This window comes from Numida meleagris, chromosome 1 (assembly GCF_002078875.1).
Source record: "Numida meleagris isolate 19003 breed g44 Domestic line chromosome 1, NumMel1.0, whole genome shotgun sequence".
In the NCBI taxonomy this organism is placed as follows: domain Eukaryota; kingdom Metazoa; phylum Chordata; class Aves; order Galliformes; family Numididae; genus Numida; species Numida meleagris.
In genome coordinates, this window is record NC_034409.1 from 176,176,105 (window position 1) to 176,191,247 (window position 15,143).

General features: G+C 42.1%; 1 protein-coding gene across 1 annotated transcript in view; it reads right to left on the reverse strand.

Moving 5' to 3' along the window:
• The window catches only part of FGF9 (fibroblast growth factor 9), a 30,300-nt gene continuing 22,171 nt past the window's right edge, over positions 7,015–15,143 (reverse strand). Inside the window, exon 3 of the mRNA XM_021379522.1 lies at positions 7,015–9,872. Within this exon, the coding sequence (XP_021235197.1) occupies positions 9,627–9,872 (246 nt within the window). The 3' untranslated portion in view covers positions 7,015–9,626. The remainder of the gene's footprint in view (positions 9,873–15,143) is intronic.

Below are 15,143 nucleotides of genomic sequence, written 5' to 3' on the forward strand. Positions count from 1 at the left end.
AGGCTACAGCTCCAGTAGAGCATTCTGACTGGCTGTTGGAGACCACAGTGTCAATGAGCATGATCCCAGCAAGAGAAACACCTCTGCACAAAACATCAAGTCATGTCTTCAAGGAATAGCACTACAGAAGAAAGGAAAACTTCAGGGTTTTCCTATCTTCCCTCACCATTAAGCCTGATTCAGTAGTTACATGGGTTATACTGACCATATAAGTTTTAGCTTTCTCCAAGCCAGGGCTTAGCTATAAATCCATATCCTTGAAGATAAATTAAGAGCAAGTTTCTCACATCTTCAATAACATCCTATGGTGTCCTGGGGATTTTGCAAAGAAGGAACACAAGTGTCTCCTCACACTGAACACTCATATCACCAGCCGTCTTCCTCTTTGCCATCTCCTCATGTCAACTGCTACATAGGTTGCTCCAAAAGTAATGCCTCCAATTTGTTTCCATGGAAACCACTATTGATACAAAAAGCACAATAACATTATTTGATAGAGCAGATTCTCAGCTACAAAGCTCTAGTTCTCAGTGTAGTAACCACCATTAGCTATGCATTTTTGCCAGTGATTAATAAAAGCCTGCATGCCACACTTGTAAATATCTGCATGGCTGTCCGTAAAGTGGCTTGTTTTTCACATAGCTGCCACAACTGCTGAAACTCACTACCCATCGCCTCACCGTGCTCACATTCACTGTTTGGTCTTCATAAATGTTCAGCAAGTATCAATGAATGCCAGTGGGTGCCATTTTTGCCTCACGGAGGAATTAAATTACACCCCTTTGCTTCATACATTTCCATGTCAGACGCCATTCTGTCAGACTACCCCTCTGCTGCCATCTGTCACATGGCAACAGAATGTAATGGGATATTGGTGGGAAGGTTCAGCCTCTACTGCCATACCACCACCAACTGCCTCTGAATGTCATAGGCCAACATAATAAAATAGGAGGCATTACTTTCAGAGCAGCCCTCGTAGATCTTCACAGACCTTAGCACATGCAGAAAGGGCCCTGGTCCCAGCAGGCTGCAAACCAAACTCTCCTCTTTGGTCTGAATGCTTTTAGTGCCACTTGAATTGTGGAAATAACCCTAGAGGACAGATATCACTCATTAAAGGTGTACAGTTAATGATCTAGAGCTGCTAAAAAGAAAAAAAAAAATGTATTTCCACAATCTGTATGTTTCCACACTATGCTAGTATTCCCCAAGCAAACCTAAGGCCTTTGTTGTGTATCTTCTGAGATGAACCTGATTTCCTCCACTTCTCTCTTTGCCACCTCTCTCCTCTTTCACAGGACTGTGGCTTCACCTGCCTGGGAGAGATTTTCCCTACAGTGTCTCAGCCTGGGAAAGCCCTTTTCTCTGGTGGAAGCTCAGCCTCACAGCTGGGACCAGCAGCTGAGGGGAAGGTTTAATGAGCGTCTGTGGCAGGTGGGCAGTAAGCGTTTTTACTGGGCATTAAAGGCTCAGAGCATAGCCACGTAACAGCTGAACACGGTCTCCAAGACTAAATTTCTGTGAACAAATTACATTTTTCATCAAGAAAGCAAGCTATGTTCTGTTGCACATTGCTTCATAGGCTGTGGAGAAGTTCACTATTATCATCTCTGCAACTATGACTATAAGTAACAAGGCTTTGAACGTAAAATTTCAGCTCAGGATTATCTTGACCCATTTTTAAATGGTTATTTAAGTAATGTGAGAACAGAATTGTAAAGGAACATATTCACATATACCCTCAAGCTTGTTGTCCATCTAAAGCATGTTTTTTAACGAGTCGCAACCACTACATTTGTGTAGCAAAGAGAGTTACAGACAACTCAGACAAGAACTTGGTCTGTTTTGCACTCACGCAGTCCAGTAGGGTACAAGGATGAAGCATCCTACCTTCATCCAGGCAAACAAGAGCCTTCTGGCATACACCAACAGTGCAGTTTTCAGGTTGATAATGAGACCATCAAAAGCGAAACATTCATTAAGTGTGTGGAATATGGGCTGAGGTGGTGAAGATAAGAGATGTACATTCTATCAAAACCAAGTACGAAATCCTTTGTGTAGTTGTGGACAGAGGGGTTTTTTCCTTTTCCCAAGGGAATTCCATTTGTAGCAGAAGAAACCAAGATACAGTATCTCCTTGTTTGTACCAAGCAAATGCCTGGCAGGAACACTGTTACAGAGGCTGAAACAATCAGGAGACATCTTGCTTGGAAAAGAGCAGGCCTTGAGATTGTGTGAGAGCAGTCTCTTAGAGTATTCAGGGAGCTCATTGTACAGGAACTTTACAGACATTGAAAAAAGCTTTTGATAGAATGGCAGAGAAATGATGGGATATTATGAACTTCCTGCAGTTAAGAGTACAGAAGCTTCTTCATATGTATCTTAACAAAGGAAAGTTCACATTAGCTCTCCTTCTAGCCAACTTGAAATAAAGGGTAGCATTGTATAGTCTTCTTTTTCATCACCTTTTTTTTTCCTTTTTTTTTTCCTTTTTTTTCCAGTGAATAAAGGCTGACTTGATTAGAAATGAGACTGCGTTGGATCCGACCACAACCATTACAAAAAAACATATTTCCTAGACAGTATCTACCTCAACATCCAAATACTACAAAATAGCATTAAGAAGATTCAAAATATTGTCTGGAAGAGCAGGTGACACAGCAGGTCATTTGGTAGCAATATCCATGTGCACTGAGAAGGTCCAAAGAACCACTTTCCTCTAAAGGACAGTGGGATAGACTGGCAGCGGCGAGGAAAACTTTCTTACTGGAACTAGGAATGCGTATGCGACTTTCATTCTCCAGAACAAACCTCAAGTCTTACAACAAATGTGACTGACAACCAAACTTTGCGTCTTTAACATATGTGTTGAATCATTACAATTAAATGAGTTGCAAATAAGAAGTAATACAAAGAAGCTGAGAAGGAGAGACTTCAAGTTAACCAGGTCAACAATATATCTACTGCTGATTTTTCGAAATTAACTGATCTTAACAGATGATAAACAAGGGCAGACAGAACAGAGAAAGACACAGAACAGAGAAAACAGTTTGTGGAAGGAGAAATGATAATGTGTCCACCACAAATGAATAAACTGATACTATATATGGTACAATCTTCTAATGAGTCTGTTAGGGAGGAAGGGGGTGAGACAGACCCAAACCATCCTGAAAAGGAAGATATGAGCACTGATTTCATCTGGAGTCAAACCAATGTTTCAAGGGTGAAAATGCACTGACAGTCACAGCCAGCAAGTCTTCCGCTTTCCTGGAATGAAGATGAGGCTGGACACAGGTCCTGGCCCATGGCTTCTTTGTGAAGGGCTATGAAAATAACTGCAGTCTCCAAAGGAAAAATGCTGGTTTTATCAGGAAGAAAAGAGAAAGGAAAAAAAAAAAAAAAAAAAAAGCTAGCTGAGAAATGTTATGTAATATTACTGTCTTGTCTGCCAAAACATGGGAGGACCAGAAAGAGAAAATTAGCTTATCTGAAGAAGGTAGTGGTACATAATTTAGCTGTAACAAAGTCAAAGTGTGTAGGATATTTATACCAACGCAAAGGTTTCTAAAAAGCAGTAGAAATTACATTACATAAGAGGCATAAAATAAAGAAATAGACGCTCAAGCGCAGCTGTGAGGGAATATTTCAAGACACTGTTTCAAGGTTTACATCTACCCTTTCAAAAAAGGTAGGAATAATAATAGTTTTATTTAAAGCTGCACTCAGAGAGACGGCTTCAATAAAATGAATGAATTACAACACTGCGAAAATGCTCCTTTCACCTAGACTTACAGCCTCCAGTAGCAAGATACACACACATACAGGCCCTCTGGACATGGAGAATCTACAGGGCATAGTTTGCATATCACCATAATTTGATCATCTGTGATTTCTCAAGAAAACAGAAATGGGATAAACATGTTGACAGCTCAGTCTAATTCCAGAATTCTTTTGACTATGCCATAGTTGCTACTTGTGAGTATTGCATATAAAACTAAATTTCTCTGATGTAAAAAAAAAAGGTTTTTTGTTTTGTTTTGTTTTGTTTTTTGCTATGAGATGAAAACCCTCTGCATCAGTAAGCAATACACAGCTAAACTGTAATTTATACACTGCTATCCATAGGAGGTTAGTCGTGAGTGTGTGTTTGAGGGACTGGCTTAATAAAGTCTGTGTGACTTGAGGATTATTTTAAAGGATCTCTCCTATGATAACATCAGGATATAGCACTTTATGGACTGAAAAGTGTTGCAGCCCTCTGTTGATAGCTACCGCAGGACAAGGTCATCCTGTGAACTGCACCGCCCAGTCTGAGCATCACTGCAGCATCTTTGTAACACATGTAGTCGTCTGTCCTAACCAAGGATCACACACTGACTTTCCTGCCTCAGGGCAAAGACCAGAATAGCTCTAAAAAATTATATGTAGAAAAACAGACTTCAGAAATACTGAATGAAGAATGAAAGAATCTTTTCCAGTAGAAGCAGGTAGGAGAAAGTGTACACAAGCTATTACAGATATAGAATCCCTGGGGGAAAAAAAAAAAAAAAAAAAAGGCAACAGAACTGTTTTATAAACACCTTAGCAGATCGAACTTGATTATTATTCTCATTCTAAATTTCCTGACCATTAAAAAATACTTTTTTGTTTCAGTTTTCATGTCAAGCACACAACAGAGCCATTGAGACACCTTGCACAACAGCATCTCCCTTGTTTTAATCACTAGCTGTTGTGGGTGTTTTTGTCCTTGATGGTTAGATGTTATAAATCCTAAATTACTAAATTACTAAATAAACTCTAACTAGTCATGCCCTGCTCACTTCACAATGCCAAATATCCTGGGCAGGCCTCTCCCGCTTCCTGACAGCAGGTCAGCTTATGCCCCTGGTACTGAGTCGGGGGACAGATGCAAAACCCCCTTTTAACACTTCCTGAAGGTAAAAGCTAATGATAAGGCAGGGCAGGATTGTGCTGTGAGCAACCCGTGGAGAGCTCCAGCACTTTAAGAGCAGAGATAAAAGTCTGGAAAACAGAAGTCTTCTGGTTTCTGTTCTTAGATCACTAAGTGATATGCCACAAGGAAAAACATATTGAGGAGTTGAGGATGTTGGTTTCTTCTTCGCTGAGGTCCCCACCTCCAAATACAGCTGCCTACACCTACCTAGCCATAGCAGCAGCTGGCAAGTCCCCAAGATTTCAGCAAAATTTCTAAGAACCCAGAACCCTGCATTTCTGCAGTAGAAGCTGCAGTTGTAAGGAGCCAGACCTCCACATTTGCAAAGCAAGGACAATGTGTAATGGACTTCATGGGGACCTTGTGAGAAATCAAGGGCTGGGATAGAAGCTTGCACAAAGAGGTACCCAGCATGTTTGACAGCCCATTTATTTCTGCTTCCACAGCCATGGGTAGCAGAGCTGGAGCTTACATTTGCTTCTTTGCTTGATACAAGAGAGAGACCAAGAGAGCTGGTGTTGTTCAGCCTGCAGAAGAGAAGGCTCTGGGGAGACCCAAGAACAGCCTTTCAGTATCTAAAGGGGGGTGTAAGAAAGAAGGGGATAGACTCTTTAGCAGGATCTGTTGTGATAGGACAAGGGGAAAGGCTTCAGTCTAAAAGACGGGAGATTGTAATTGGAGACAAGACAAATTTTTTTTACAGTAAGGGTGGTGAGGCACTGGCACAGGCTGCTCAGAGAGGTGGTGATGCCCTGTCCCTGGAGACACTCAAGGTCAGGCTGGATGGGGCTCTGAGCACCTGATGGAGCTGTAGGTGTCCTTGTTCATTGCAGGGGGGTTGGACTAGATGGCCTTTAAGGGTCTCTTCCAACTCAAACAATTCTGTGATGCTATGAGATTATGCAGAGCAGAGCATAGAGTAAGCAGCAGATGGAAGTGACTGAGAGACAAGCAGTGAAGACATGGAAGCTCCAGGTGCATCTTCTCCTGCCTCCTGCCATTTTCCTTTTCCAGAGAAACCTAAGACTGCCCTGGAAGCCATCTGATCACTTCCCTGCGATCTGTGTGTATTAAAAATGTTTATCTTCTTCCATGAAGACAGCAGCAGTGATTTTTTCAAAGACCGCCAAGGTTTCACCCACCCCACTTGTCTTGGGAATGCAGCCTGACACGGCACGCTTGCAGCCCCAAACCAGTCAATGCCATAACGTTGCTCTGGATCTCCATCGCCTTTTTTGCCCATGTTGTTCACCCAGTAGCTGACAGATCCACTTAAGCTAAAATACTTTATCCACTTTCTGCCAAGATTTTTCTCCTCTTTCTTTCAGCTTAGCAAAAAAGAAAGAAAATTCTCCTGGTCTTGGTCCTCCTGAAATTTTCTCACATCCTTTCTAGGCATAAAAAGATGATGTCTTTTTGCAGTCCCATTATTACAGATATGCACAGTTATAAGAAAAGGCTGTGAAGGCACATCAAGCAAATAATACCAATTTTCAAAATTCTATAGCAATGTATTTATACAATTTACAGAATTCTGTATGTATTTTACACACCATTACAGAATGTCAAGTAAATAACACCAATTGCTCTATTTTTCCCCCTCAGATTTCTTTTCAAGTGAATTTTAGAGCTGGAAAGGGGTTCCAGATAGGCAGCACTAGGAAATGAAGACTTCTGTTTGTGCACGGCTGTGGGGCAGCAGCAGCACATGCGTGCCCATGTCAGCTCAGCTGCCTCCAGCCCTGCATTAGGACCAAACCAGGGAGGAGAGAGAAGCAGGAGCACATCCATGTCCCTGGCACAGAAGCTGAGCAGCACCCAGGGGACTAAGGCTTTGCCCACCCCCACCAGAAAACAAACAGAAATAACTCATTTTGCACAAGTGACTGAACAAAATCTGTTGTTCGGTCCTGGAGCCAGGCTGGATTAGGCCCAGTCAACCTGCAACGAGTGGTAAATTGCCAGCCCCTGGACCATCCAGTCTCACAGTAACGCCTATGTTAAATTACACGTTTCCATATTTACAAAAGTCAGTATTTATACACCATTATGGGTTATTAGAGTAAATTGGATACAGTTTATTTATATGGACTGCCATAAACTCATAACATTTTTTCTTGGTTTTAATCCTTTCTTTAGAAAAATACAAAAAAAAATTAAATAGAACATGTTAACGAGTAGTAATGATTTGTCTATGACTAAAAATCCAAATCAGTCTAACATTAAGACTCAATCCATGGCCTAGCACCCTGGCCTCGACTCGTCACATTTTTAACCTTTGCGATTCACTTCCTGGCACACGCACGATTTTCTGCCAAAACACAGAGTCACAGCCTCCCTTCCTTGAGTACCATCAGTCTGTTTGACACTGAGCGATGAACCCCAGCACTTCCTAGGAGCTCCCTTCCTTGTTCAAACTCCAGCAAGGCTTCATGCTCCTGGCCCAACCATTCAGCACCTGGTTAACCTGCGGCCACAGTTACATGCAGGTTTGAAAGGGTTGGAAACCACCTGCTGTGCTGCGGGTTGGGCTTAGATCCCTCAGCAATAGTGGTCCCCAAGCAGGTGCGTGTGTCTGACTGCATCTTATAAATCAACAGACTGCATTTACGTGTCTTCATCATTCAAAACCGTTACAACAAAATGCCATGTTTTAGTGAAGGTTGCTGGTATCTCCCAGTTGAGGCGTGGCTTCTCCTACACACAGAGCACAGGGAGCTCCTGCTCACCCAGGACACCAAGCTGTGAGCTATTCCAGAACAGATTTATGCTTCAAATCCTATCTGTTACATTGCACAGACAGGTGTGCATCAGAGCAAAAACAAATCAGGATTATATAATTACGAATAGGCTACGGTTGCAGCTACGCCAAAGTGTGTTTTGGCTGAGCCTTAGTGCCACCAAGGGCAGCCGGGGCACCACGCTCCCTGCAGACCCCACGTCAAAAGCTGTGCTCATCTTACTGGCAGCAGGTTCAAACCCTATGGGATGCAACGGCTCCAAAATGCATTTGTTGTATGGGCCTTATGTGACTTCTTTTCTCTTCTTTTTTACCCTCAGAATACTGGAGGAAAAAAAAAAGTTTCTTTCTACAGATTAATTCCCAAATGGTAACTGCTCATCAATGTGTTTGTGTGCTTAGCATAAAATCCTACCGTTCCTTAAATATTACATACTGTTACTTCACAGTTCATGAATATTTGAACATACTTTAAGAAAAAAAAAAAGTCTAATACTTTCCCCCCATTGTCATTATTGATAGAGATTTATTAGTTTCATTTTGCAAGTTTTACTTTAAGAAGGGTGCTAATATCATGTATTATGACAGTTCACACTGAAAGCAATTTTCCATAAAAGATGTTACAATGACCCCTATGGAACTTGTATAATTTCATAGTAGATAGTCAAGTGCACAAATAAACACATTTACAAGAGTGATCCTGTTAGCCTGGTTCTTGCCCTCTGAAACCCTTATGTGCTATTTGTGGAATCTTAAAATTAGTACAGCTGTTGATATTAGTTATGTTGTTTCTGGCATTCTGCTTTAGGAAAAAAAATAAAAGCATACTTATCATTCAGCTTTGGTATAATCTGCAGTAGGTTTTAACAAGTAGAATATATTCCAACCCCTATATTTTCCGCAGCCGTGAAGTTTACAATGATGTAATAGTCACTTTATCAGAGAGGAAATATTACAGACACAGAAAAATAGTTGGAGACCCAGTTTTCTTTTTAATCCTCTGGGGGTAAGCTATGAAACAAGCAGTCAGAAGAGTGAGTACTCAGTGTCATGAGTGGTGTGCATACTTTTACAATAATATGGGCACAAAAGAGATTGTCGCCTTTAGTACATGAGGGTCACTAGAATTTATTATTATTACCTTTTTATTGTTATTCTTTTTATCCATGCACCTTTATATTTACTTGCATGAATTTACCACAGGTTCATAGTGGCCTTTGCCATTTTAATGCTTACAGAGCCTAAAGCTTCCAAAATGCCTATCTGGCCTGTACATATTTCATTAAAAATAAACTCTATATAATAAATAAATATATAAAATAAATAAAATGTTGCCTTTGGAATTTCTATAAATAAATTTAACTTTTTATTTTTATTTTTTTTTACTAAGAGGTCTTTGCTTTAAACTCAGTGGGGTGAGACCCAGCGAGCGATTAACTGAAAAGTCTCTTGCCTACGTAAGACTGCACCCTCCATGCCTTTGTAAATGCAGCGTACACTTGAGCAGGCCACCAGCCAAAAATCCCGATGAATCAAAGTATGGCAGCTATGCTGATATATGACGAAGTACAACTGATCAAAAATTTAAAAGCGTGTCCATTCCCCAGCATGCATCAGGCCGTTCTCCTCCCTCTGGCTCCCCTCTCTCACTCCCATTCACGCTCTCACTTCCTCTCGCTCTCACTCACTCTCGCGCTCTCCCTCTCGTACTAAATCAAGCGAGTGGGCATAGGCTCTCCTCCAGGAGGACAAACCTTTAAGTGCAGAACAAAATCAGCATGTTCCATCCAAGCCTCCATCATACATTATGCATGCGACAAAGTTTGGCAACAGTGGAGCTGATGTGATGACACAGCTAATCAATAAGAACCCACCGCATGAAACCTTTATAGTGGTTACTTTTTAAGGGCTCAAGTGAAGGAATTGTCTTTGTCAACTTTGGCTTAAAATATCCTTATATAGTTCAGGTACTTTCTCAGGGTCCACTGGTCTAGGTAAAAAATGTGTAAATTTTTGATGCCGTTTAGTCCTAGTCCCTTCTCTTGGAGTCCCATCTTTATTTAACGCAACGTAGTATCGTCTTCCAGTGTCCACGTGTTTATATAGATTTGATGAATATGTGTTATACCAGTTTTCTTCAAACTGCTCTCTGAATACACACTCCTGGGTTAATTTTTCCTATGAAAAGAAAAGAAAAAGTGGTAAGGAGCTAGCAATAAGAATAATCTATCATGTGATGAATTACTAATTTCACTGCTCAAAATCAGTACCTCCTTGTTCAATTCACAAAATGAATCCTTGCAAGATTCCCAATTTTAACTAAATAAAGCAGTGTTGCTGGGTATTTCATAAAGCAGTCACATGGGTAGAACACAGTGTGTGAAGCAAAAATGATCTTCCAGAATCGTTGTTGTCAAAATCAAAACGGAACCAATGAAAATGAAAACAAGCATTTTAATTTATGATCATTCCAAAGCAGCTCACAAAAATATTACAGGACTTGTATAAGCAATTGCTTGATCGTGACTGCAAGTGCTTGAACAGATATTACAAAAGGTTTGTAGAGTGATGATATCATTTAAGGTCTTAAAACCATTATATCCTTTCATCATTAGGAGTACTCAATGCATCTCATTAATTACAAAGGATACAATTCAATACCTATCGTTTGGTTTATTATCACAGAACCACAGCTCACAAAAGCCTCAAACAGGAGCACTGACTCCAAGTGCTGAGATGAATTTAGGTGAGGAAAGGCCTCCAGACTTTACAGGGGGTGTTTTTTGTGTTCCGTCCTATGGAAGACATCCACTAACAGCATCAACCATTCATCATCTTCCCTGTCAGGGACTCCCATTCCTTCCAGTTCACCTTCTCAGTGAGTTGGTACGTACCGCCTACACTCTTTTGGTCTAAGGGGACGAGGTTGGCTTAAAAACCAGGAGCTTATAACCTGATTCATTCTGAATGAATCAGGAAGTGCTCACACAAATGACTGAGAAAGAAGACTGGAAAAAAAGCGCTAGCCTCTAATATGCGAAAGCTGATGGAAAGTTGGGAAGAATAGACTTGAGAACAGTCTTATCAGCTGGTACAAAAATATAGTAATGACAATTTAATATTTTTACATAAAAAGAGTTCTCACTCGAATAGCACTCAGTCACCAAATTCAACTTCTACTTGAGGATCATGTCCTCTTTATTACAAAACTCCATGCAATGCTGGATTCTGTAAATATGTAAAGCATATGCACATATGCCTTAGAGAAATTCAAACTCTAAATAACCCTTTTAGATAGATACACAGAGATGGAAAAACAGATCAAGGCCCAGGTGCAACAAAGCCTTTATGGCACATACACCTACAACCTGAGCACAACCAAGGCGCTACATCTCAACCTCCAGTTCCTTCCAAGAAACCACCATCCATAGCTTAGCCCAGGAGCTTCACAAAGTGTACCATCACAATCTCACATCTTGACCTGGGGCTGCAGGTGCCTTTGGAGGTCACTTCAGTGTCTCAGGACTCACTGCTCTAAATCTTTTCCCAAAGCAACATGCGTCAGCCCAGAGGTTTTGCTGCTGTTTCAGGATACACCCAGAAATGCCTTCTCCTTGACAGAGCCAAGATGGCTCAGCATGCACCTTGCGACCAAAGGGTTTGGGTCCATTGGGAGCGGAGTGGTCTCAACAATCCAAGTGAGGCCCTGGCACCAAAGCATTATGTCCTCAGGGTGACAGTCCATCCTGCTGACTGCAAGCACCACGCTCCCCAAGAAGGGTCTGCACCCCACTGGAACTGGGGGCCAGGGTCCCATTTGGGTCCATGGAGCCCTACATACTTCCCAGGTAGGTCAGGTACCTCCCAGGCCAGCCAGGAACAGACCCACGTGGGACAGCAACCAGTCAGCACTCCATCTACTAACTGGAGACTGGGCTGCAAAGCCAGGGTCCTCTTCGATGCCTAAACAGTCAGGATTTAGAGGAGCTTTTTTCCTAAAATTAACCTGTGATCACTCTATTAGCCTAGAAAGGCAGCAAGCAAGCAGTTTCTGATTCTCTCTGATGGGTGCTGGGAACCTCATCACCTCTCAGGAAGGAGAAATCCCCTCCGAGGCCAGGTGGGGGGACATTAAACACTTTAAACTTCACTATGGCAGCGGCAGTGGCCCTGCATGGATTCAGCTGGCTGTAACAGAAGAGAAGACCGCAGTCCCATTCCTCACAGCATCTCCAACCATTCTACCACCAGATGTCAATCCCTGCGGGCTCAGCTAAGCGGAGTGCATCAAAATGTGAGCAGGTCTGCAGAGCTGCTGCATATAATCATTTATGTCATTTTCCGATTACGACAATTTTACTGTGTGAAGTAGAGAAGCCGTGGAGTCTCCCTCCCTAGAGATCTTCCAAAGGCGCCTGGACGTGGTCCTGGGCACCCTGCTCTGGTGTCCCTGCTGGAGCAGGGAGTGGAGCAGGTGACCTCCAGAGATCCCAGCCTACCTCAGGCATCCTGTGGTGTTGTGAAGTAGCTCAAACACAGCAACACCCACACTGTTTAGAGAAGGAAAAGATACATGTACCTGTTTACATTAAATTTTCACCTATGAGCCAAGTCCTGCAATGAGCTATTGATAATTTCCTCCTATGTAGTCTGACAGCTAGAAATTGCAGCAGCAATATGTATTGCCAGACATCTGCAGCAGCCAAATGTTAGGCACACTGCAGTAGCCCCTTGTACAGACTCTAAGTACTACAAAAAATATTCAGCTGGTATTAAGATCATCTTTAAGCACAGCTGTCATTAGTGTTTTGTTTTGCATGATGTTTAAAATCACTTTCTTTGCTTTAATGCAAAAGCAAATGCTGAGAGATCCTAGATGCTGGGTCTATCGGTCCATCGGGGAAAGAGAAACTAATGCAAATTGTTTTCCTGCTCTCAGAAGGCAGTAGAATCACATGACAAGCACTGCAGAAGTGCTCCCCACTAAAAATAGCAACATTTTAGGAGGATATTTCAGTCCTGTCTTGAATTCATTAATTATTCAATTCAACTGCATTTTTTTTAGCATCATCATAAATTCCTATCTTTGCGCGAACAGTACTTCCCCGTGCCCTGAAGGAGAAATTTTAAAATAGCCTCTCTTCATCTGGCAGGTTTGATCGATTATGACAATGCTGTGGTGCGCTGAGCTGGCAGACCTTGGATAAGGTCTGCATGCTGGGTGAGCTCAATGGATTTCAGGCTTACAAACGAAATCTTCATTTTACTTTTCATTCTCTCACAATACAGCTAGTTCTCTCCTACCCTTTATTAGAATTCTAAGAAATCCATACGCAGACTGTTGGGAAATACTTCAATATCAACCTCACAGAGCAATCAGGATGCAGGGTCAGGTCTGTAAGTACACTAATAATCACACATTCAGAAAAGTTAAATAATCACACTTCCAGAGAAGTTAAATATTTTCTTTAGAAATTCATTAAACAGTTCCCTAGAAATTCTGGTTGTAGCAAAAGACCACTGAAACAAATCATGTTGCCCAGAGAAGCTGTGGATGCCTCATCCCTGGAGGGGTTCAAGGCCAAGTTGAATGGGCCCCTGGGAAGCCTGATCTGGTGGGTGGCAGCCCTGCCCACAGCAGGGGATGGGGTTGGGTGGCCTTTAGGGTCCCTTCCAAGCTAAGCCACTCTATAATTCTATGAAACAAATGCCACTGACTTTGAATTAAGCCCTAGGAATAATGTGAGGAATAAAATCCCAGCATATCCTTCTTTCCCATACTCTGGAAGATCCTTACAAGGATGGTTCATCCGGTACCAAGACAGGCAAGAACTGATAGGCACCAGCACATTCATCTGTACTACCACAACACTGCTTAACGCTAGTTCACGCTCACGCTTTGAACACGTTTTATTCTGCCAGAAATGAAGATAATGCAGGGGTGAGCCAGTCCATCCTGCCAATACATACCTTGTTGCCTCACCAGGCTAAGATGGGAAGCCTGCTGGAAGCCACCACTGCCAGCATAGGGAGGAGATTACACCTGCTGATTGCAGGTGGCTGCATTTTATAGAATCATAGAATCACAGAATCGTTTGAGTTGAAAGGGACCCTTAAAGGGCATCTGGTCCAACCCCCTGCAATGAACAAGGACACCTACAGCTCCATCAGGTGCTCAGAGCCCCATCCAGCCTGACCTTGAGTGTCTCCAGGGACAGGGCACCCACCACCTCTCTGTGCAACCTGTGCCAGTGCCTCACTACTCTTATCACAAAAAACTTTTTTCCTTATGTCCAATTACAGTCTCCCCTCTTTTAGATTAAACTCATTTCCCCCTGTTCTATCACAACAGACCCTGCTAGACAGACTGTCCCGTTCTTTCTTATAGCCATCGTTTAGATACAGAAAGGCCACTCTCAGGTCTCTCCAAAGCCTTCTCTTCGCCAGGCTGAACAGCCCCAGCTCTCAGCCTGTCCTCGTAGGGGATACGTTCCATCTCTTGGATCATTTTTCTGGTCCTCCTCTGGACACGCTCTAACAGGTCCATGACCCTTCCCTTCTTCTGGCTGTGACCTTTACAAAGCCCCTAAATACAGTTGAAAATTATTTAGACCTTAGATTCAGAGCTTGTAGAATCAACTGACTTCTCTATTATTTTCCAGTGCCAATATTTCATTGCACTACACTTGATGTCACCAGACATCTCTGTCAAAGGCTGACACAAATACCAAACATACCCAGCTGGAGAAGTAGTGGAAAGCAACCTGCATTCCTGCGGAAGGGGAGGCTGCCTGCCTTGAGCAAATCATTCAATTCTGGGCCCAAATAAGGAGGTGACCTCAAAATTATATAAATCGTATGTTTCACCACATAGCACATGTTTTCAATGAGGGCTGTTCATACAGTATTCCACTATGAAGTGATCGATGTCCACTTTACTACATTCCCACACTCTACCTGTTTTTTAAGCTTTTATTTAACTCAAATGTTCAAGTAATTCAAGTGTTCAAAGATGCACCTATCACAAGGGCAAATAAAGCAGTGGATTTAATTCAGAAGCCTGACAACATCTGGTTAGCAGCTAAATATGGAGCAAACAATTATATTATTCTATTTCCAGGTAGACCCATTAAGAGTGAGATTGTAAATTAGCAAGCCAGAGAGTTACAGCAACCACAAGGAAAGCTTTGCCAGCTTGTTTAAAATAGATGTCCCCGTGAAGCAGCTAACTGGAAATAAGTGGAAATACGAAAAAATACTGCCCAGAGGATGGTTTCATGACTTTAAATGATGGTAAGACATTAGTGTTGCTTCACAAATGGAAGCACAGTACAGGGTCCTGTATAAATCTCATCAATATTCTTTTTTTTTTTCAGTACACTTGCAGAGCTAAAACTCAAATTTGTTTTGTAATCTGACAAAAGGAAATAGCTCAAAAGGACAAAGGGA